Raw genomic sequence first — 25,348 nt, forward strand, 5'->3', positions numbered from 1 at the left:
GATTAGGCTACTTGCTTTGGATTATTATTATTTGTGATGTTGAAGATTAAATATATTTCAGCACAGTATAATATGGGTTGGAGAAAAGGTGAAATAGGTTTTTGCTTTTGATTTAAGAAATTATTCACACATTAGATATATTTTTCCAGGAAATGACCTGGTGAAGTTAAAACAAACAGTCTTGAATATTTTCATGAAGGATTATTTTCATAACTAGTGGTTCATGCTAGTGGTACAAATTAAATTAATATAGCATAATTCAGATGTGAAATATATAATTAAATTCTAGTTTTTGAAGCTGTTGTGTGGGAAAGAAAACAACTTATGGAAAAGTAAACATATATGGATGAAGCATTATACTTTGTGCATGTTGTAAGCTTAAATGTCAGAATAGCACATGCTCAGTTTTTGACATTTTAGCATCAACTTTAAATGGCTAAAAATTTTTATAAATGATTTTTTTTCTGTATTTTGGGCGATGGAAAATCATATACCTTTCTAAGTAGAAAAATACCTACAGATATTTAACACTGACTTCTGTTTTCAGTTTTGTGTTTTATTCTGAAACAGGAAAAAAATGCAAATCTGTTTGGACCTAATTGCCAGTTGGTATCTCAGTATGGGCAATTGAATTGGTGCATTTGAAATCTTCTGAATTAGAGGACTCAGCTGTGGCGACTAAGTGGGTCGCTCTACACATTAATTGAAGGGCAACTGTTTAATATTGCCCGTTGTACCTCTTCACAGCCTGTCACTTTCCAAACTGCCTCCTGGCAATAACACTCCACAGGGAAGCCATCAGCCTCCTTGTATTGGAAGGATTTTCAGGGGGCACGTGCTTAATCTGGTTAAAATGAATGAAAGCACAAAGAAATTTGTAAGCTGGGGGTGAAATTTAAAACAATTCTTTGTGATATAAGACTGTAAGACATCCCTGCTAGCTCTTTTGTTTCTTGTGGTATGCCCAGTTTCGGGGTGGAGGGGAGGAATCCTGTACGAAATTTATCATTATTTTATATTAAGAACAATTAAATTGTAGCATTTTACTCTTAAGGCCTTAATGTGGCAAGTCTTAATTCAACTTTATAGCAAACTAAGCCATTAAGTTCCATTGCATAGCAGAAAGATCAGTTGTTTTTAAATATCCGAGATACAGTAGTAACAATGTTTTGTGTTAAAATCACTATGTTGGGGCTTGGTGGAGTACAGTATCTGGGTTTGAGTCAGGCATTATAGTAGTAAATGTACACAGACTTTGTATTCTTGAGTATCCATTTCATAGCTAATTGAATTATTGTGTGTACGTACTTGCATACTTGGCATTGTTCGTGAGTCTGAGTGGAAATGCCTAATAAAACATGATCCTTAATTATCTGACTTAATTAAAACATGCCTATCTAAGTCCTTGACAACCAGAGACCAGATTATGCTATAGCAGTTAATGCAGGAGCTAAGTAACAAATAAATGCTATCAGATTTATAATGTTTGAAGATTGTTTAGAGAAAGAATGTACTTCACCGTATTTGTAAGATCTTGTACTCAGCTCAATGTCTCTTTCTTTTGATGTCAGAAGAACTTTTGATCAAAACCAGAGAGGAGCTTCCTAGCATTCGTGGGTAGAACCTTGTTCCATAGAGGATATAGGATTACATAGACTTTATAGTGCCTATGCCATCCATTCAGTAACATATCATTTATTAACAGATCTAAGAATTTGCTGATGGCACCTTCTAGCTCCAGTGGGAGTTTCAGGCAGTTATACGTACGATTCCTGGCACTGTTATCACTCAGGGATGCTGGTGATTGGAGGGGAAAAGGATGTGGACAAAGTCCCAACCCCTAAAAGAAGAAACTGATGGTACACTGCAAGTCGGAATAGAAAACTGGAAAGAGCACAGTAAATTAAACAGTTACCCTGTGCTATGTTTCTTCATCAGGTAAAATAAACATGAAAGATTATTGCTGTTTAGCCACAGTATTCCTTCTTAGCCTTGAGGAATCCATGTTTATCCCATTTTGAGGCTACCACAAAAGTCAATTACACTTTCTTGTAGCAGCCTATTTCTCTTATTTGAAAGAAGCATTTGAAAACATCTTAGGTAATTGATGTCAATTTCTCAATTGTGCTTCTGAGAAGAGATTGACAGTGAGAAATGCCTAATGCTTATTTTGAATTCAGTAATGCAGATGTGCTGTCAAATCAAGCATTAACACGCATAGCGCTCTTGTTATTCTTGGGTATTGTTTTGAATATATTAGGTGCATGACCTTTGGATTTGCTCAAGCAGAAGCAGCAAACTGCTGATAGCTCAGTGGGACTCTTCTTGTGGTGTTCTCTCTACCTCTTTGCAAAATGTGCCTGTTCAAATAGTAAGGAACAAAGCATACAGCCACCGTTAGTAGCATCCTTGCAGATGACAGTTAATAAATCAGTTGTAAAACCAAAACTGGATTAAAAAATAGATAAAACCATCAAACTTGGTTCCCTTCCCCCACTGCAGTTTGTGTTAGTGTTGTTCACTGCAGCATTTTTTCCCTTGCGGCTGGATAATGAACTCAACATAATGTGCTGGTTTCACCTTTTCACTGTCAGAGGTTGCATCCCATCGCAGACTGCAATAACATTTAGCTAATTTTCTATCTGGAAGTGGCTTTTCCTTACAACTTTTAGAGAGCTACTAGAGAAGATTAAGAGACAGGTTTCCCATGATATGTATCATTTCTCTTAAGTCCTCTGTGAAAGAAGCAGATAATGCTCCTTTGTGAAACTAGCAGTTCTAATGGGGGCTGGGAAGGTACTGAGCACACGGGAGGGGAGGAGGGGGAAGTGGTACTTGTTTTTGCTAGGAGTTGCCTCAAAGATGGACACAAAGCAGGCTGCAGACAAGGATCAGTCTGACTTTCTTGCTTGTGGGTGCTACTTTTTTCCCTGTCCTGTGAATATCAACAGTAATGTTTGTTGCCTTCCTGTTCTTGAACGAATATGTAGGTCTCTAGTAGAGACATTCCTGCCAGAACTGCTCTTCTGAAAGACAATCAATGAAGAGTCATGTCACTAGTTAGGATGTAAATACACAGGCATTGTTACTTTGGGTTGCTTTAAGTAATAAGCTATGAAATTACATGTGCAAATGATGAAGTAAGAAGTTGTATAGTAGCTACGGGTTTTTTTGAATTGCAGTGGTGTTTGTTATCTGTGGCCGACCAGCACCAAATCTTCAGGGCACATAGCTTATATGTGAAGACATCAAGGGATTTTTGGGATCCCTGCTCTAGCCAGAAAACAGAGCTAAAACTTAGACCTGAAGTACAGATCATGCTAGTGGCAGCCTGAATCCTGTCTTTTAAGCTTCATCTACTTTGAATGTAAGAGAGCCATCAGAGGAGAACATACTTGTAATACATCTGAAAGAGCTATTGTAGCTGTGAGGTAAATAAATGTTTCTGTCAATTCTCCTACTAAAGTTTTAACTAGGTTAGAGGAGAGTACGCAGGTGCAAGAGCAAACCCAGATGGAATGAGGTCATGCTCCTTCCTCTCTATGCGTGCACCTGCCTGTTGCCTCTTCATGTTACTTCAGCCTTGCTGCTCCTGCTATTAGTAGTGGAGAGCTTGTGAAGGTTTCATGGAGTGACCAGGTGAGATTTTATAACAGATCAGCTCCTGTCATGTGCTGTACACAGGGGAAATGAGTGCTGATAAAGCTCCGTACCCATAAAGTGCTGGGAAACCCAGAAAGTGAGCCTATTGCAGAAGATTTTTTTTCTTACAGTTATTGATAATCGCAACACATCGGTAACTGTCAGTACGTATTTTCTTGTGGAACATTTGTTTCACTGTCTCCTAGCATTTTGTCGCTACATGAGCTGTTAGTTAGGGGCACATGTACTTGAATTACACTTTCATTGATGCAGAGGAAGGAGAGACAATCCTATAAATCTGATATCTCTTTATTAAGTCTGAAAAGAAAGAGTAGGAGGAAATAATACTCTAAGAGAGTTTTATTTACTGTCTCCATCCCTGTTTGACTAAGTTTTCGGTGGTTGGTTCGAAGGAAGCCATCGGAGAGTCAATATATGGCTAACCAGACCCAGTTCATCCAGCTGCATGCAGCTTGTGCTTCCCCATAGCTCTGCTGGAACTGAGCAGGGTTGACTGCCTGATAGCAGATGGGGCATATGCAAGTTCTGATCCTTTTAGTCATGTCTTCTCTATTTTTATGTATACTCACATGCTGTGCCCAGTGAATCCATTAGTTCCAGTGAGATTAGCAACTGATTACAACAAGCGGCATGAGATAGATCATCTATGCCCTTCCCCTGCCTTAAAGCAGCCTATATGAGAAGGAATCAGACGTAACCAAAGTAGAAAAATCTCCATTTGGAAGTGCCTTTGAGGTTTCCTTCCTTCAGCTTCCAGGGCAGTGCAGCTCTCACCCATCTTTGACAGTTCACCCATTTGGGTTTTTCATTACATCAGGCTGTGGGCAGCTAGCTATCATACCTGTCTTATGACAACCTGTCCTATCCTGTTGCCTTTCCAAAGTGCTAGAAGTGGAGGGGTCAAAGGCCAGTCCTGATTGCTGGTTGGCAGAGAGACCAGCTGACTTTAAAATAGCTACTTGGTCAAAGCCCAGCAGCAGTGTTGATACATGTCCCTTGTTGCAATGCAAAGGATGCATCTGAGCAGGATGCAGAGGAGTTCTTTATAGCACATTTTTGGTAAAACAAACAAACAAAAAAAAACACCAAAAAACTCACCCTTAGAAGTAAGCACACAGATACACTAAAAAAACACAAACACAAATCCCACACCAAAACCTTAAAGCTTGAGAGGTAGAAAAAGAAAAGCAATTGTAGGATGTAACCTCCTTGGTGACTGCACTCAGTGTTTAATACAGCCTCTTGTAAGTGAAAAGAGCATGCAGTAGGCAGGAGTGCTACCCACACCTTAGATTACTATGTTCTTTGTGCCTCTATCACCTCTCCAGGCATGTCAGAAAACACTGAGTGTAGGGGGCTATGGATCTTTGGGTACTGGGTCATTGAAGCAAGCAGGAGCTACAGATACCAGCATACCACTCCAGGAGCTGGTTAATCCTTTAGAGGACAGGCCTGTCAGTCTTTCTTTGGTTCCCGGCAAAATAGTAGAAAAGGTTATTCTAGGAGTTACTGAAAAACACTTGAAAGACTATGCAATCATTGGTCGCAGCCAGCACAGGTTTACAAGGTGAATATTTAACAAACATGATTTCTTTTTATGACAGTTATCTACCTAGTTGACCAAGGGAAGGAAGCCAGTTGGTGTTATCTCTTTGGATTTCATCAAACTTTCAATACTGTTTCTCATAGTATCCTTCTGGATGGTACGTCCAGTGTACATAGGGCTTGAATTTTGGGTGGTCTTGTGTGGAGTCAGGAGTTGGACTCAGTGATCCTTGTTGGGTCCCTTCCAACTTGGAATATTCTATGATTGCATGAATATCGTGACTGCTTTAAAGGATAGCATCCTGTACTCCATACAAGAATGCACTCTGAGGGTGACAACAGACTATTTAGAGGAAGATGTGCATACTCTCGCAACAGAACTTTTTCCACTTGCAACAGAATTGTTGCTACTGGAGATTGATCAAATTGTGACATTCCTTTGGTCAAGCTTTGAAACGATGAAGATGTAATTTACAGACTAGCTCTCTGGATGACTAATGTCCTGTCTTTACCAGGTGCTTTTGTGCTGGATTCTTGTCTGCTGCACTAGAAATTATTCGCATAGATCCCTTACGGAATTATTAAAATGTCTTCAGTGACCAGTTGTATCCACTGTGCTTTTGTTTGGACTCTTGGCTATTCCTCTATGTAACAGATGGCATTCGCTTAAACTGACAAGCTGTGGGATAGAGGAGCATTACTAATAAAACCTATCACATGTTAAACTTGACCTGACATTAATCAAGTTTTGAATGCTACAAATGATTCATGGATAATAATTAGTCTCTTGATCATATTAGTGAACATCAGTCTCACATTGCTCCTATTATCTGCTTTCATTCTTATAGGGAACAAATCAATTGCAGTAATTAGGTGTTTTTAATGTCTTTTGAGCCAAAATGTTCTGTATGATTAACTTGGCAAAGAGGTTATTTTTAGTTTTTTAGTCTTGCAGCAGGATTGGATTCAGAGCTACTAGTAAATTAGCAAACTGAAAGGCTCCCCCAAAAAAGAGCGTTTTATAAAAAGTATGTATTTATTAATCTTACAAAATGAAAAAATCCCCATGTTTCTTTACAGTCATCTGGTATAATTTTCATCATAATATGTTTGCACTATTGTTGTAGATTGCAGTTCAAAACAGTTTGATTTTTTTTTTTTTTGAATGGATGAGCCTTTGGAGTTCACTTTTATTTTTCCTGTTCACTACCGAGTTATTGGTTAACATAAATTGCTTTAAACACACTTTATATAGACTGCATATGTCATATATAGTATATATATGCAGCTTTTCTCTGTTTAGAACTTGAATTAACATCTTGAGAGAATGGCTGCATGAGAACTAAAATTTGAGCTTTAAGCATAATTTTTTTTAAAAGGGTTTCCATGTAATTTGTATAATATGCTGATTTTTATGGCCAAGGAGCATGAAATTTCCTTTTAAGTAAGTAATGAGCAACTGAAATGTTCATTCTTGAGGTCCTTTTGCAGTTAGGGCAAAGTAGATCGTTTTACTGCTTTAATAGTAATGAAGCTGTTATTCTTCAATATTCTTTGCTTTTTTGAAGAGCATATATAACTTCTGTAGGTAAGTGTTTCATAGAGCTTTAAGCTTTTCAGGTAGTTGATATATATTTTTGATCCTACCCTTCCTTTATGCATGTTTTTAAACCATTAGCGTAAGCCAAGAGATAGTTTATAAATTGATTTTTTGTCTTTTTTCTTTTTAACAATTCTTTTAATTAACATTCTGCATTTCCTTTCTTGCCTTCCTATTTCTGGTTTCCCAGAAAATTGAAATTCAAGATTTCTAAGATAAGTAAATTTAATGAGTAATTGAGAAGTTGGGCTTTACCCTTCTTTAAAATGACTCGTCAATTAATATATCACTGCACAGTTAGTAGAATACTTTTCAATTAACTGTTCTTACCTTAAGTAGCATATCGTATTTTGTTTAGGTAATGAGAGTGATGCAGGATGAACTGGGTCATGTTAAAGTGATTGAAAACCCATTCCTAAACGTTTTCATACGCAATTTGGAGGAAATCATGAAATTGTACACATAAGGTACCACTAATTTTTGTATCAGACTGTGTCTTTGGGACTTTCCCAGTTGACTGGGAGGAACCTCTTAGAGTCAAGCAGATGCAGTGCGCCGTCAGCTGATGCAATGGCAAGCACTGATGCATTCTGAAATGTTCTTGAAATGAGGCTTCCAATAGGAAAATGGGGAGTGCATTTCTTTTTTTGCTAATGTGACTCTTACTGAATATTCTCAATGGTTTAAGTTGATGGGGAAAAAAATGTTAACTTTTTAGAGGAGAAGGTATTTGAAGAGGTACATTTGCCTCCTTGTGAAGTGTTTGGAAAGTGATGTTGATTTCTTTGCACAAAAGAACCCCTGAGGGGTGACTCAGTCACTCTCTAAGCATCTACAGAGGAACAAGGAAGGAAAGTTGAAGCACGAAAAAAATTGCTGAGAAATTTTTTTCGTTGTAGTAGTCAGTAGGAGCAACTTAACAGAAGTTCTCCATCTCTGGATGCAGTAACTTGAGACTGGACAGTTTTCCAAAAGATTGCTTGGGACCTGAGCATTTCACTTGAAGTGTCATGTTAATATGCATGAGAGGAAAGGGGTTTTTCTCCTCCTCCTGGCTGTCTGAAAGTTGATCCAAATGGATGATCTAGGCTATGTCTTTGGGATAGGAAAGAAAACAGTGCCGGAGGTATGTCTTTGATCCTTCTTCCCCTCTCTCCTTTCTGTTAATTTGCACTGGGTTTCTTTGGATCAGCTGTTTCACTTGAAATCCTAAAATTAGGTGGGGGGGATGGTATGCCAAGTAAAGGAAATACATAGCCTGAGGTTTTTATTTATTCCAGAAAATACGCACTCCCTTTAAATTCTAAAGCTGTACATACCTCTGAGTCATTAAAGATGGATTGGAAAGCTTTGTCATGTATTTGTAGAAATTCCAGTGCCAGCAGATGTTGACTTCATCAAAGAACCAAAACCAAAGCTTCTCTTAACTCTTTGTTTTGAGTTCTGAATCTCTTAAAATGGGAAGTAGACAACTTTTAAAAATTATTTTTTAGTTTGTGTAAGGTTTGAAATTGAGTTAATATATATATTAAAATAACATACCAAGCTACCCCCATCCCATCCCAGTGTGTAGGTACTTGCTATTATTGGGTACTTTTTCACTTTGGGACTGAAGATGCCTGTTTTAATTCTTGATACTACCTCTAATTTTATTTTTAATAAAAAAGAAACTTCTGCTGCAGCATGGGCAACTAGAAAGATTCAGGGTACCAAGGAAGAAAGAGTAGCTAAAGCTCACCTTAATGTGTAGAGACAATTTGGCTCATCTATGATGAAGCTGCAATTGATAATATTTTAAAGCACTGCAGGGTAGCTTCAGTATCATCTTAAAGCTTACACCTCACCAACAAGCATAATTCGTTATTATTCAGGGGACTTCCTTTTCAAAATATAATGTTAGAAAGCTGAAGTTTATAATGTAAATTAAATCATGACTCCATGGTTATTTGGTTATATTGGTTTGCTTTGGAGGTGTCATCATTGGGGTGAATCTGAGCAGCTGGTTTTGGTGATTTTCATTTCAACCGAATTTGTTGTATAACGTATTCCGTAGAATTTCTGATGTCATTTAAAGCCAGGATTTCTGAACTGTGCAGTAGGTTATCCTTGATACATTTTTCTTTTGCCCCAAACAAAGAAGATGCAGGTTTCCATCCTATTTTTTTAAGCCGAATTCTTTTGTGAAGCAAGTTTTCAGTATTTTTATTCTGCTTTACTTTTCATTTAAGTCCAGAAATGCTACCCAATAGAAATGTTAATTTTTGTTGTACAAATCTTCAACTGAATTTGTGATTCAGAGATTTTCTTCAGCTGTAATATAGGAATAGACATAAAATAATTTATCTTGTGAGTCAGCAAAATGTATATACTTAGTAGCAATGTGCACTACATTAATTCACATATGTTTATCTGTTTTATTGACTGTTGTTAAATGAATACATTTGGAAACATTTGTGCCTTCCTCTTTGGATGTAGAACTTTCTGGGATGACTTATATTCATCAAATATCAGCGTTTAAGTAATTAATTATTATTTTGAACTTGGAAAATTGGAGCCACATTAAAGAGTATTCTAGGATTATACTTTTGAGGACTACTGAGAAAATTGCCGTTTAAAAAGGAGTTGATAAATCAGAAAAATACAGAAACTGGCAAACAAGATATGAAGTAATGTAAAATAAACCAGAAGTAATATCTACATTTGTAAGCAGAGTGGTCCATCTCTTCTAGAGAACAGACAAGATAATTGTTTCCTTTCAGATAAGGTGGTAGTAACAACGGGGTATTTTCTGAATAATGTGTTTGAAAAAAATCTGCAGTGTCTTTACAGGGATTTACTGTTTATGAACCCATGTCTGCAAAACCTGACAGTTCTTGGGATGTGCCAATTATTTTGTAGTCTCTCGCTGAAGGCTGTAATCATCAGATGAAGAGCTCGTCCTTTGAGTTGGGCTGAACCTTGCCTCAGTTAAGATGTTGCCTGTGGGAAGCAAGGCATGACAGGATGCTCGTGTTTGAAGGCATCTTAAATTCTAGCAAACTGACAATTCAATTGGTGGTTTATTTGTGTCTAAGTCTTTGGAATAAATTACATTCCCTTTCCCGACTTTCCCAATGGAGTGAGCAGGTAGATGACCAGCAACTTGAAGGTGGCTGTGGAAAAACTGCGTGAGGGCAGCTGTGTGCTGAACTGCTGTAGCTTGACTGAAAATTGAATGAAGCAAAGAGCAGCTCTGAAATTGAAAAAAGCGTGCAAATCAGCATGTATTTGTCTTGTATTGTAAAATCCAAAGTGATTCTTTTCTGCATCACCAAATATTTCCCTGGGTGAATAAGCTGTATCAGTTTTGAGTCAGAAACACAGACAAAATTGTTAATATTTCCATTTTGTGACATAGTAGATCCACAATAATTGTGTGCAAGGAGCCGAGGCAGATTGCATTGTAGGAAGTTGATACAACTTAGAAATATTAATATCATAAAATCACAGAATTACTTAGGTTGGAGAGGACCTTAAAGCCCACCCAGTTCCAACCCCCTGTCATGGGCAGGGCTGCCCCCCACCAGCTCAGGCTGATCAGGGCCCCATCCAACCTGGCCTTGAGCGCCTCCAGGGATGGGGCACCACAGCTTCTCTGAGCAGCTGTGTCACTGCTTCACCACCCTCTGAGTAAAACATTTCTTCCTAACATCTAACCTAAGTCTCTCTTCTTTTAGTTTAAAGTCATTTCCCCTTGTGCTGTCACTACCAGAGCATGTAAAAAGTCATCCCCCCTCCTGCTTGTAAGCTCCCTTTACATACTGGAAGTCTGCAGTGAGGTCTCCCTGGACTCTTCTCCAAACTAAACAAGCCCAACTCTCTCAACCTTTCTTCATAAGAGAGGTGCTCTGGTACTGTGATCGTCTTCATGGCCCTCCTATGTATCCATTCCAGCAGTGTTGCATCCTTCCTGTACTGGTGTCCTCAGGCCTGAATACAATACTATGATTTGGAATACTGTGATTTGGAATCTCAGTATGTTGAGTTGCCGTGAGGTTTTTTTTTTTTGTAGGGGAAGGAAAAAGTACACTACTTATTGAATATTGAACATATAAATAAAATTACACCTGGAAACTCCTAAGATTTATATGGCTTGTGTCTCAATTACACCAACATTAATTAAAAAAAAAAAAACCAGGATTATGTAGAATCTATTCACACAGATTTTTTTTTTCCTCCTCCTCCTGCTGAAGGAGCCAAGCGATTTCTTTACTGTTATTTGCAGAGAGATCTCTAAAGCATGATTCTTCAGTTATCCACTCAAGAAATCCTACTGACTGGCTCAGTGATTTAGCAAAACCAGCATCACCCGTTGTTAGCCCTGCTTTTGATGACGTACGGCTGCTCCTGACCTTTGGGTTAAAGAGCAAAGAGAAATCCTTTTACTCTTCATAAAGCTCCAGTCATTTCATGGGATTCTAGTGTTCTTTTTATTGTATGGCTGTCATTAGATACAGCAATTATTTTTAACTGGATGCAGCTTTAAATAATAAACTGGAAGATGAATAAATGGTTCGTTACCATGTTCACTGAAAGCTGCGAGAAGCAAACAAAGAGTTTCACAGGTGGAAATGTGTGTCACGAGGCCATGAGGAATAGCATACCAGAGGAATGGGCTTGCATGCATCATTTACCCATCTTTTATAAAAATGCCACTGAGATGCATTGCATTTTATCTGATCCCTGGCAGTAATCCCAGTCAGGCAGGTGTGCCATTTATCACGGTGCCGATTAAAGGCTGTTCTGTTCAACTTTAATTAGGAATTTTAATGCGTGGAAAATTGTACATCATTTTGTATAGGATAAACTAAGATAACTGCATTTTAAGTTCATAAATATGAAAGCCTTACACCAATTATGTTTCCTGGTGTCAAAAATATTTGCTTATATGTCATGCGTTCCTTCTCTGCTCATTATCCTGTCGGTTTAAACTTTCTACGATATTCAGTAGATATGTGTTCTGCTATTCATAGATGACCTCCAAAAAGTTTATTTCTGAAGAAATAGTATATGGGAAGAAGCTGAGATAAAATTTCTGTTCGCTTCTTCCCAATTCTTTTTAATAAAAATTTATTTCTAGAATCCTGTAATAGAAATACCTGTAATTGACCTAATGAGAATGGACTCAGAGTAGCCAGGAGCATGAAGAGCTTTAATTATCTATTCTGGTTTTAAAACCCTTTTGTCTTTGATGCCTAATTGACGTTTCAGAAAAGATTTATTATGAAGATTACTGAGGAACTCTGAAATGAGGAGAATGAGTTCAGTTCCTGAAACTGGATGTCAAGCTGATAAAAAGCAATCCCTTGAGTTTCCTAATTCTGTTGGAGTGGTGAATGAAAAGGAATACGGGAGTGTAATTTTGAAATGTTAAATACAGATTTATTATTATTTTTTTTTTTTTAGAATTGCACTTTTCACCTCTTTTATGAACTTGTGGTAGTGCTTTAATGTAATTCCCTAGAACTTCAGTTAGACCAGAGAGGAGAGAGCTACAGGTAAAACAGTTCGTTGTAGTAGTTCTATACCTTAGATTGCTGCAAACTCCAAATGAAAACGTGTTTCTGTGTTCTAAAGTTGTGTTTTGGGTAAGACTAAATGGTACAGTTTCATGTAAGCTCCAACAGCAAAGTAACCATGTCCTCAAATTATAGTTCCTTTAAGAAATTATAAGCAAAAACAGAGGTGGAGGGGTTTTCTTTGCTGCCTTGGTTATTATCTTTCAATAAGCTGGGTAGAAATGTACCTAATAAAAATAAAGTATAGCAATAGCTAATTTTAAATTTATATCTTATTTTCAGTGATTTTTTTTTTCTAAATTGCTTGAAGAGAGTGTTTTTTGGTGCTTGAATTTAATGAAATCTTTACCATATGTGTTTTTTTTTTTTTTAAATGTCAAGTATATTCCTATTACAGACTTCCCATGGGCCAGTAAATTTTGGAGCTGCCCTGTAACACTCAGTGACATTGGAAGTTATCTGCAGGAGACTGAGCTGGTTTAGAATTCTTTAAAATTGTGGTTTTTAAAATGGCCCAGGAATATTTATTTAAATATTTTCCAATGTATTGTGCTGAAGTAAAGATTAACAATGAGCTTATAAAAGATTTGGAGTATTTTTTTTGTTGTTTTGGATAAACATCAGATAAGTTATTCAATTGTGAGCCTCAGTTGTTAATTCAAATGGTAGTGGATCGGGGTGTGCTACAACTACAGATTCCAAATATCTGCTCTGTACATTGAGAACCACTGTTTCAAGACTGTTACTCAGAGCAAATATTTTTAAGTACTTTATCACTTGGGAGTACTCTCATCAAGTATGTTTTTCAATTACGCTGTATCTACAACTTTCATGGTGAAGGCTGTACTTGCTTATGCACAAGTATACCAGTAACTGTGTGGATAAGGAAAAAGGTAGACAGTTTTCATAATAAACAGATCAATTATTCTGTACAAGTAGCTTTAGTTTTAGATGAAATAATGTTTTATTATTACTTTAATGGTTGTATTTTTTAAAAATATTTAATCTTTTGACTTGTTAAGTGTTTAACTGCACTGTATTGACTTTTGCAACCCACAGTAAGACACAAATGCTATTTCTTGACTCCTTTAATATTTTTGCCCTTTACTGAGGGCAGAGGTTGTTACTTAATTTGAATAATTCAGTCAGTGACTCTTTGACTGTACAAAGGCAATGGTACAAAGCTAACAATCTAGGCCAAAATGTTGCTTTTATAACTGCTTGTGATTGTCAGATGTCTGTATTTGCTGTGTTTCATGACAATGTGGTAATTTACATGTCAGAGTTTATCAATCGTTACTAAAAACACTTGGAACTTAGACAAATTCTTCATCTGTACAATAAAACATAAAGTAATAACTGTGTTTTGGTAGTTGTCGTTATTTTTGCTATTACCTATTGATTGTAGCACTCACTTTTCCTTAAGCAGGTCATAATTTAGCATGGAAGTATATGATCCATTTTTCCTAATAGGTTGGCTAGCTAGTTTCATTAGCTTGCATGTGGAGATGTTATTTTGCTATGGTACATGTATCTCAAGGGATGAAGTCTCCATCCGGAATTCAGAATCTTTCAGAATGTAAAATGGAACATGGGAGATCCACGTTGATTCGGATGGTTGTTTTGTGGTAGTGTCGTGTTACTGGATTATGCCACAGTTGAGCAGTCTGCCAACCAAGAATTGTGGAAAATGCCCTGAAATAGTCTACTTTCATGTGGAATGCTGTCAGATGTTAATTTCTGGAAAATTGAATTTCTTTTTTTTTTTTTAATTCTATTTTGTAGCTCCTGGAAGGAAGCTTTGCTAGAGAAGTTAGCCACGAAGTGGATGGATTGATATTTCAGCCTACAGGAGTAAGTAGCGCAATAACTGATTTTTCTCCCCTCTACCCCAAAGGAAACTCTCACTCTCCCTCCCCTTTTATCTTCCCATCTACTGCTTAATCTTCAATTTGGTCAGGACAACTTATCAAAGTTGGTTCTAATTTTTCCAGTTCCTCAGACTACTTAAGTCCACCTAATTGCAGTTCAAGTTGCAGAATGTGTGACTGTTAATTCATGGATTAATTCATGGCAGTAAGTTTCAGAAATCAGCTCATGTTTTTTGTGTGCTTGTCATATATACTACTAAATGAAGAAGGATTTTTTTCTGACTGCGTGACCCATCGATTTGAGCTCTTGCATTATTTTTCTTAAGGATGCTTCACACGTTAAAATTGTAGTAAAAGGTTTAGTCAGTATAAAGATGTGTAACTGTAATGGGAAGGAGTCATCGAAAATACTACAGACATTCAGAAACAACAGTGTAAATAGTTAGCTCTCAAGCAGGAAAAATGGCTTTAAAGGAATTTAGTAGGAGGACCTCTTCCAACCTATTCCTGCTACTGTTGATTTGGGTACAGTGTCACACTGAAGTGTGTTCTTTATGTTGGTATAGACTGACTGTAACAATGTCCACAATTACATCCTTTTTCGCTTGCAAAACAAGGAATGGATTTGGACTACTGGCAGTTTGACAGAGAACTCTACCCTTCATATTACTCACAGAAGATACTTGTATTCAGTTTTCCAGTTAAAACTTTTTTTTCTGACAAACTTCACATATTTCTGATCTCAGCAAGCAGTGGTAATGACGCACCCATCTGGTAATAAGATTAAACTCTTTATTGCAAGTTCTACATTAACTAACCACAAAATGGATGATAAGCAGACCACGGACTTTTTCTTTCTTTTTATTATATCTAGCTATTTCAAATTCAAAGCACAGCTAGTAGGATAAAGAAAATTTATGCTTCCGTAGGAAGTTCTGATAATGTCTTAGAATGCTGTTAAAACCTAAAGCAATTGTAAACGCTTCTCAGAACCAGTTTTCTGAGTATCAGAGGTTAAACTATGGAGATATACCATAGTTAAATTTGAAATGATATTTTCTACTTGAAACAAAATTAATGAAGAATGTGTGTTTTTTATCCTTGCTGCTGCAGTAAGGTAATATCTGATATGTTCTGTTTCTAGAACTTGTTTTCTGATTTAGCATACTGAGAAATTTATAGCACAATAAAAAAAACAGTTTGCTTGCATAAAAACCTTTACAAGCATTTCATCTTTAAAATATGGGTTATATTTGTTTAGTCCAATACAATATCCAAATTTCAGCATTATTTCAGGTTTTATGAAACATAAGTTCATTGCATTTGTTATTAAAGTGGTTTTCCTAGATTAAGCAATGCCCAGTTTTCTTGTGGTTTCTGTAGCCGAGAAAATGCAAATAATATATTCAGTGTAAAAGAAATTATTGTACACTTGTTGTAAAATAAGTGTTAAAACTGATTAATTGGAAAGGTTAAAGCTGATGTAGATAGCTGATACTGCTTTTCTATTTTATTTTTAATGGGAACTGGGATTATTTAGTCTAGAGAAGAGAAGGACTGGGGGGAGACCTTATCGCTCTCTGCAACTACCTGAAGGGAGGTTGTGGTGAGGTGGGAGGTCGGCCTCTTTTCCCATGTGACTAGCAGTAGGGCTAGAGGAAATGGCCTCAAGTTGCATCAGGGAAGACTCAGGTTGGACATTAGGAAAAACTTGTCCGAAAGAGTGGTCAGTGCTGGAATGGGCTGCCCGGGAAGGTTGTGGAGTCATCATCCCTAGAGGTGTTCAAGAAACATTTAGACATTATACTGAAGAACATGGTTTAGTGGGAAATACTGGTGACAGGTGGAAGGTTGGACTGGATGATCTTGGAGATCTCTACCTACCTTGGTGATTTTATGATTCCACGTGATAGGAAATACAGCAGGCAGTATCACAAGGGCAACAATATAATAATGCATAAATGATCCCTTGATAATAATAATTGAAATTATTTTTCTTTTTGTATTATAGTTGCAGTTGTGTGATGTGTTATATCACTTTTCAGAGAAAGACACCTATTGTTGAGTGAGGTAGAGGCCTGAATTTTTGTCATGGTGAGGCTTAGAGACCTTGATTAAAAACAGTTTGTCGCAAGTGAAGAGACCGTGGCATATCCACAGGAAGACAGGGAAGTTTAGGGAACATTATCTGAGAGCTCCTGAAGTCTCATGTGTGTTTTGAGGAGGAAGAAAGCAAAAGTCAACGTGAATCACAAGATCACGAAAGAAGGATAAAGAGACAGCAGAGAATGGAAGGTGGCCATTTACATATAGGAAAAATGGAGGGGAAAAACACTAAAACACTTTCCATATTTTTAGTAGTTAAATGAGAGTACACAAATTAACTCATTATTTAATATAAAGAGTGTGGATCTTATTTGTTGTCTGCTTGAAAGTCTTTTCGATGTTCAGGCAGAGAAGCTTCTCTTCATCTCTGGTCTTAGATGTTTGTTTCCAGACCAGAGAATATGGATATATTCCCCACTAGCATAGGCAAAATTGGTATCGGAGGTAGAAACAGGTGGAGAAAAATATTTTGTTACTTTTGTTTTAATTATGTTTTATGATAAAAATCAGAATACCTGAAGTGATTTCTTAATAGGGGCGATTTCAACAGCCTCTAAGAGCTCTGGATTTGAAGATATTTGTCCTCAGAGTACTTGTGAATTGGTTCAGTTTTGAGTAATCGTCAAGCTTTGACGAAAAGAGAGTTGTGAAAACATTTTACTACCAAATTTATGGTTTCAATTAGGTATAATGCAATTTGTTATCTTTTGATAGTCTTGTGTAGATTCATTACGAACAGCAAGTTTCTTGTACTGAAGCAGAAGTTTGTTTTTTGTTGTGTCTGTTGATGGTAGAAACAACATTAAGGAGAAAAGAGGTTGATTTCTGTCTGTGCTGTTTAGTTTGTTTTGCATTATCATACTGTAGTGCATTATTTTTCCTAGTTAATTCATTGCTTGAATTGTTATTCATCTTATGTATTATCCAGGGTATGAGAAAGGCTTTAGTTTCACAATGACAATTAAAAGGCAGTGACAGAGGCATCCCATCTTCTTCACAGCTTTCACAGATCACGAGAAGAGTGTGTTTAGTGGAAATGATGGAGATTTTCTTTCTGGTTTATGACTTAAGAACACTTTGTAGGTGACTTGATGTGATGTGAGCGTCACAGTAAACCCCATACACCCCTGTCATACCAACCATTCTCTAACAACTCCATGATGAAAGACAAATATAGGACAATGTTTTCTTACTATTGTTTCTCTTCTTCCCTTTGTACTCTTCTTCCTTTCCTTTGTTTCCTTTCCATGCATCTCCTTTATCCAGAAGTCTGTTTCCCACATTTGTGTTGCTTTCCCTTTCATGTTAGTACTTCATGATACTCCTTTTCCTCGCATCATTTTCTATCCATTTAAGATGCTCCTGATACAACTCCTGTACAGTTAAGTCAGCTCCATTCCATTTGATCAGCTTTCTGATCCCTCTACATGTAACAGGTTGGCAGAGCAGGGACCGAAGCTAAGTGCTAATTAGGAGGAGTGAAACAGGCCAACAGGAAACTTCATGGACAGGTATGTTGCCCAATGATTGTGCCCCAGACAATGAGCAGATTAGTTTGCAAGCAAAAACCAAACAACTTATAGAACAATTCATAATTTGTGAATAAGATCGGAAGTTTTCAACCACTGTTTCTGAAAGATTGCTTCAAAACAGCAATCAAGACCACATGTGTTTTAGAAAGATTGTGATTTGTCAACCTGTGTGGTTTTATTGAAAATATCAAAAATTGCCTCTTATCTTTTGATGGCAGAATCAGCTCTGACCTTTGCCCACTCATCAGTGAAATTACTTCTGTTATCTGCCTTATAAATCATGCTTTCACCCTGGTATCTGCCTGCAACTATCTAATTTTTCTGCTAGCAATCTCTTAATAACTGATTTTTTGCTGGCTAGAACTATTACTTTGCCTTGCTTGGGAAGAGGATGTAGGAATTATTTTATTACTTCAGCATCCTAAAAGAAGGCTAAGTAGCCATCAGTTAGGAAGACCTAAAGAAGCTGAGGAATTGTGGAAAGCTCGTATCAGAACTTACTGTCTTTTTCATCTGTTTGCCTCCTGAGCTCACTGATTGTTTTGGCTCAGGCTGATTTCTGTTTATTACTTCTTTGTGCTCTTGTTTTGGACAAGGGATGAAGTCTGATTGTGTGAGTTCAGGGTGACTTCAGTGAAGGAAGGACAGCTGCTGAACTCTGTTTTAAGATGAAGATTATTTTAAAGAATGGCTGAATTATTTAACTTGTAACTCTCGGTATGGAATACTAAAAGCTTAGCCTTGAAAATGAAAGAATAATGAACAGGTTTTTATTACTGGGTAACACAGAATAACTTTTCAATACATCTTCCTTCCTTTCCCTTGGCAGACTTCATGGCGGTCTGAAGTGCTTGGTTGCCTGTTAATTATTTGTCCTATTATGATCGTATAGTAGCTGTTACTCTTTTCTGTCCTTATAAAAGTTTACCCAGACGCCTCTGAAGCTAACATTAAATGAGCTATCTGCGAGACACCACCAAATGAAATACATCTTAAAGGCCATGTTTTGTTTCATTAAGCAATGCCAGTTTCTCCTTAAAAATCCTATATAACTGGTAAGCCTTTGTTTCCGCAATATCTGTTTTGTTGGATCCTCTGCAAGTTTTTAAATGTATACCAAGCCAGTTGTTGACCTATATTTGAAGATTGAACATCGTGTCTACAAGTGACAGGGCATCAGTTATTGTTAAGTATTTTTACTGCAACACAAGTAATGGCTTCATAGAGACCCACATGTAGCCTTGGTGCACCAGTGCTGGTGTATAAAGATTTAAGAGCAATCATAATGTATGTTTTTGCTTCTAACATCTATACCAGATAATACAAGGCAAGAGTAATTTTGATCAGTCTTTGTGTTGGTCCATACTACTAAAAACTTTCATGTATCTTTAGAATATCTCATTACTAAATGTGATTTCCTCTGTAAGAGGAATGTTCATGGCTGAGTCTATTACTAGTCACTGGTTGCTGTTGTCATGTCAGCATGCACTTTTTGTGCTGCTACAGGTTTTCCTTTCACAAAGAATTTGCTGTCAATCTCCTGAAATACCACTGAGCTTTACAACTCCTTTCTGCCTATGAATGGTTGTTAAACTCAATTTCCATGGCAATGTTCATAGCAGTTTGTCTCTTAAATTGCTAGTCATATCACATATATACCATCCTATCATATGCTTTATGAATGTACTAAAATGTATTGGCAATACACTATTTCTTTGAGGGTTTTTTTCTGTGACTATATAAGAAATATTTTTATACCAATTCAGTTCTGCTTTGCTCTCTTGAGGTGATTCATTTTATACCTTTTTTTGAAAATTGAAAAACTAGAAAATTAAGGAAAAGTAGCAGTGGAAATGCTAACTTAAACTGCAATGAGTAGCATCTAATTAAAATAATTAAGCCTCGTTTAATTGAACTGTAAGAATCCTAGATAAAAATGCTATGATTTTCAAACACACAGTAAACTTCCATGATTTCCTGAGGTAATTGGCTCCTCAAGAAATTTAACGATTTCTTACTAATACAAACTCATGGCATCCACATTTGTCAAAACATGACCAGAGGGGGGTGTACACTGAGTCATTTTTATTTCTGAATAGAGTAAGAAAATGCCATAGCAAGGTTTTCTGTGCTTAAATTTCTTCTGTTAGTTTGCTGGTACGTTTAGAGAAGCAAATGTATATGCTGTTTGCCAAAATTGTTTAACCTGACTTCCTTCTTTTTTTTTTTTTTATGTCTGAGTAGATGTCAATGAATTAAGTCTCATTACCTAAGGGAAGTGTTAATTCTAATTGATATGTTATCTCATTTGTTTGCTTAAGACCTATGGCACCTGATGTTCTCTGATTTCTCAAGTGATTAATCTAATTTTCAGCAGCTATCTAAACAGATTCTTGAACTTCTGCTATGCAGTTTAACCACTGTGCCTGACAATGGCATTAGGCAGGAAAGATCTATTTCTTATACTTTACGTTATGCGTGCTGGTCATCCTTAGGATTACCAGAATGTCATAATATAATTATGCCTGTTTGTATCATTTGAGAGATTGTCTTAAATACTCTTTTTCTGGATGCTGCTAGATGTTGGGAAAGATATTTTTTGGGGGACAAGCAGAATTGTTATTTGCCAGGGCTTTTCAAATATGGTTTTTTGCATAGCTTCTTTGTCTCGAAGTCCTTTTAAGGAGCTTGTTGAGGGCACTTGCTTCATGCTCCCCACTGTGTCAGGTTGCACATTTTCTAGTTACAAGAAATAAACGTTAGGTGTATGTACTATAAACAAGATGCTCAGGTGAGAATACCAAAGCAATTATTCACCCTTAACAAAACATACCTGCTTTTAAGAGAATAAGCTTGCATTACACAAATTATTATACTTCTGCATGATGGATCAGCTTTGAAAAACAAAACTCAATTTTATCACTGGAAAGAGAAGTCTAGGAAATAATCTGCTTTGAATCAGTGAGAATTCTTTATTAAATCATCTCAGAAGTCGATTCAACTCTTGATCCTTGACATAGGCAGCCATGAATGATCGGCTGTCTCCATGGCAGTGCTCTTACTCTTACGGAATCTTATCACTGCTGAGAAGTTGATAGAGTAGTAGTGACTTCCAACTGGGATGCACTGTGGAAAGTATTTTAGCAACAGTCTCTTCTTCATATCCTTGAGTAGCTCTCAACAAATAGAATACCTCATGTACAATTGATCTAACCTCTTTTACTCCAACTGAAAAGATTTTAGGAAAGTATCTGGAAGAACTACCTTGTTGCAGTTGTTTTCTCCCATAACATTCTCCTGTGCATGCTAGAACATGACAGCCAACAGGCTTCTTACATTTTGATGAAGATCTTTAATAAAATGTTCTTATTTTTTCTTTGTCGGGGCATAGCAGTGTAGTAAAAACAGTGATTTGTATCAGACTAAAGCAGAATATTTAGGTAGGTCTCCATCCTGCTGTTTTCAGAGAGGGCAGTATCCTAACCTAATATATCAGGAAGATTATCTGTAAACCTGAGATTTGGGCAAGCAGGGTTGTTTTCAGAGAAATATTGACACTTACATTTTGGTATCTGTATGGTCAAAGTGCTGTTAATGTAAGACGCAGTCTTTAAAAATTAGAATGATATATTTTGCATTGCTCTCATTCAGAATTTGAAATGTTTACTCTCTCTGTTCTTACAAATGGTAAATCTGAAAAATGGAGGATCAACATCCAAAATGAGTAACCGAATTTTTGCAGTTATTGAGATACGTCTTTTAGTTTCTAACACACATTATCAGATAAATCTTGAAATGTAGCTGTGTGTATTTGATAACATGTTTACATTACATACTATGCAGAACATGCTATGCTCCTCACAGCTCACAGAAAGCTCTGTAAGGCCAAGTCTTCCTCTGAATAATTTAGATATGATTGTATCATGCAGGTTATGCGCTCCTAAGTATAGAGCTGGAATGGCACTTGCTGGGCTCCATGCCAGAACTGTAGCAGTCAGGTACACAAAGCCAGTGAACACTACTACCATAATTATTACAGATAAACGTAGTCTTATTTTCTCTTAATGCTGGCAGTTATGTTTCTGAAATGAAATCTTCTTCTTCATGTAGAAGCTGTCCACCAAGACAAAGGAACGTACAGCTGGGATGTACCTGCTGGTTCATTCTGAAAGGGTAATAGTAAAAGCCTTAGCTGGTAGCATCCTGGACTTCAGAAATGAGGATTTTCTGTGTACTTTGAATTGCCTATTAAAAGAAGCGATTAGTACACTTGCGAGATACTATTTGAAAGTTCTGACAAGTTTGAGCTGACAAAGTTAGTTTGTTTCGAAACACTGATCACTGGAAATCCCAAGAAGATCCAACCACTGAAACAAAACATGTATTTTATGCAAAACGGGGTTCTCTAGGGAGAACTATCAGCTTGTGAGAGCAATTAAAATATGTGTCTTAGGGATTTGTCAGACTGTAAATTGATGTTGCCATTATTAAGTGAAAACATAGCTTCTTCTGCTAGCAATAAAGAAGTTAAATAACAGGAGAATAAAAGATAATGCAAAGTAGTTTTGGAATATTTCATTGTTTGTTAATGGTAAATTGATCACAGAATTTAGCGGTCGTATGATGAGCTCAGAATAGGTGAGAAAGATTTACTGTGTACAGGAATCTCAGTGTTGTTCCTTTTGTGTCCTGATATATAAAATGTAAAGCTCTCAGTTTCTATCCAAATATGTTTTAAAAGATGCGTCTGCATTTTGTGATAAGCAGAGGGGGTGGGTACAAAGTTTACTTGGAGAGAAGTGGCAGATGTCAATTTTTGCTCGTTTTTAGGCAGTATGCTCCTATGCAATAGTCTTAGCAGCTGAATTTGCTTCAAGCTAATCATTTTCTATGTAATTCTTTCAGATGAGAGACGCAGTTACTTTTTGTTCGTATTTTCAGAAACTTAAGTGATACAGTCCTGATGCTTTCCTCGTTGTTAGAGATTTTGATTTAAGCTTTATTTTTCTTAATATTTCTATATATTTCAAAGATCATATCGAAATCTTTGAACCTGAAAAGGGATATGACTCCACTTCTCATAGTCTGTTTGTGTGAACCAGAACAACCAGGTAGACTATTCTTGTGAATATTTGCTCACATTTTAAAACTTCTGCAAGATGCGCAACATTTTCTATGCTTACTGTAAATGTTTATGTAAGACCTGGTATTTTACTTGCAAAAATATTATGACCCATTTCAGTTTCTTGAATGTATGGGCATGTAATGTCATCTGACTTTTATCTAGTAACAATCAGGAGAAGTGAAACTTTTAGTGTTGGTCAGATTGGAAAATATGCTTGGCAAGCATTGACGCAGAATAAATTTGGGTAGTAGGTTTTGTCAGTCATGAGCTGCTTACAGATGCTTCACGAAGTGGACCTAATTTGCCAAATAAATTATTCATTGGAAATAATTTGTGTGGCTCTGCTTTCTGTGCACGAAGCTGGTCCATCTCTGTGGAGAGCAGCTGCAGTGGACCTAAGAGTCTCCAGCAAGTTTTGAGAGTTTTGGTTGCTCAAGTTGGTTGGTAAAAATTGGAGCTTCTATATAAAGGCAGGTAACATGGCTTGCTTAGCTGCAACTGTGAATTGTGCCCTTCTATACTATGGTTCCTTCTGTGCAATTCGTGCAAGATATTTGCATATCTGATGATTGTAGTGTGAGTCAGATGGTATAATGGGAAACAGCTGTAATGTAATTGTTCTTTATGTTGCTGTCAGTTTCTTGTTTTTCATAAGGACTGTTACTGAGACTTGCTTCATTGCAGTTAATGAGTTTGCCCTTGTATTCTGTTTTGGCTTTAATATTAAATGCTTCTGAACGAATACTGTTTTTATTAATACTTTACAGCTGCTGGGTATATGGAACGTTACAGAAATCCACTAAGATGAAAACTGGTACTAAGCTAGTACCATATCTTGAAGCATGCTAGAAATGAGAGTGGTTAGCTGCCATGCCAGGGATGATGTTACCATGGAGAGAGCTTCTGTTTCCATGACATTTGCTTGCATATTTTGCAAGGCCTTCAAAAGAAATATGGTTTTGTCCTCTGTCAGGTTTGCTAGATTATTCCATTGTTTGCAAAGATCTTCAGTGTCTCTCTGCAGACATACTAGTGAACTAAGTGAACTGACTTCTTAGGAACATTGATGGTGACTGGACTGATCAGAAAAAGAAAAAGAGGAAAAAAGTTATTAAAACTTCTAGTATCCAGCAGGCAGGCTGCTTGCTTGTTTGTTTTTAATATTTTTGACTAGTTTAAATATTTAAATATTCCAGCCCAGTTCTAAACTGGATTAAAGTGCTCTGCTTGCATACATTTTGATTAATTTAAAGGAAAACCCACAGCTAGTAAAGAAGTAAAGAGGAATATTACTTATTTTGGGTAATGGCATTATATTATGAGATCTACCTTGCACTGAAGTGGAGTTTTGAAGAGCAGTAAAATTTTAAATGAAGTTGTGACATAGTTTACTATTTAAGAATCAGTTACTGGCTGAGGAGTGAATTGCAAAAGCCATTTTTTTTTTCCTTAGGGTGAAGAAAAAAGTGATTTTTAAGGTGTGAAATGCTTGGTAGCTATACATAAGGGAGATGCTTTCCTTACTGCTTTTCCTCAGAACAGTAATTATGGCGATGTGGCTGTAATCTACCAGCAGCTTTTACGTTTCTCCTCTATTGAAAACTTCTGACTGCAGTCACACACGTAGTTGCAATTACAAGATTGCACAGACTTAAGTAGGTGCTTGAATATAGGTAGCTAGTTAGTGATACTGGTTGCTGAATGCTGCTGCATATCCTATACTCTTTTGCACAAAGGATGCAGAGAGTTAAACACTGCATTCGTTCTATTCAAAATTCTTTGGCCATCTCGAACACAAAATCCCTTGTCTTCTGTTCCTAATCAACTGTGGAGTGTTTTCCCCTTTGTATACCACTCTTCTAATCAGTTTCTAGCATCCTAGAAGTCTTTTTAATTTTTTTTCCCACTTGTGAGAGTCTGAAACTTGGATCCTTTGTGATACCTTCTTGGGGCAGATGACTATACATTCATATGACTGTTTGCAACACTTATGAGTGTCAACACCTGAGCCGACATCTCTCTGAAACTCCATTCTTTTCAGACGTATTCCCTGTTTCACATTTTCAAAGCACAAATTCACATGCAGCCAAGGGCTAAATAATTGAATCAGCGTAAACATCTAGGAACTGTCTGTCTAATGCAACCACAGCGTTGATCCAACTCTGTTACAATTTTGGTAAATGGGCTTTGGTACTTCATGCAATATCCTCCCTCAGCTTTTATCACAGTCATTGTAATAAGTTTGTTTTGTTTTTTAAAGCTAAGAGGTCTTTGGTTTCCACTTGAGCGAAACCTCTGGATCTTCCGTGCCAAAGCCATTACCTCTGACATCAGCTAACTGTAAGGCT

The 25,348-nt window shown here is 36.8% G+C and overlaps 1 protein-coding gene across 4 annotated transcripts in view; it reads left to right on the forward strand.

Annotated features, from left to right (window-relative positions):
* The window catches only part of RNGTT (RNA guanylyltransferase and 5'-phosphatase), a 186,154-nt gene that overhangs the window by 81,811 nt on the left and 78,995 nt on the right, over nt 1–25,348 (forward strand). For all 4 annotated transcript variants that reach the window (XM_040697864.2, XM_004940391.5, XM_419843.8 and 1 more), the window contains one exon: nt 14,152–14,220. In XM_040697864.2, the coding sequence (XP_040553798.1) occupies nt 14,152–14,220 (69 nt within the window). The remainder of the gene's footprint in view (nt 1–14,151; nt 14,221–25,348) is intronic.

The sequence above is a fragment of the Gallus gallus genome, chromosome 3 (assembly GCF_016699485.2).
Source record: "Gallus gallus isolate bGalGal1 chromosome 3, bGalGal1.mat.broiler.GRCg7b, whole genome shotgun sequence".
In the NCBI taxonomy this organism is placed as follows: domain Eukaryota; kingdom Metazoa; phylum Chordata; class Aves; order Galliformes; family Phasianidae; genus Gallus; species Gallus gallus.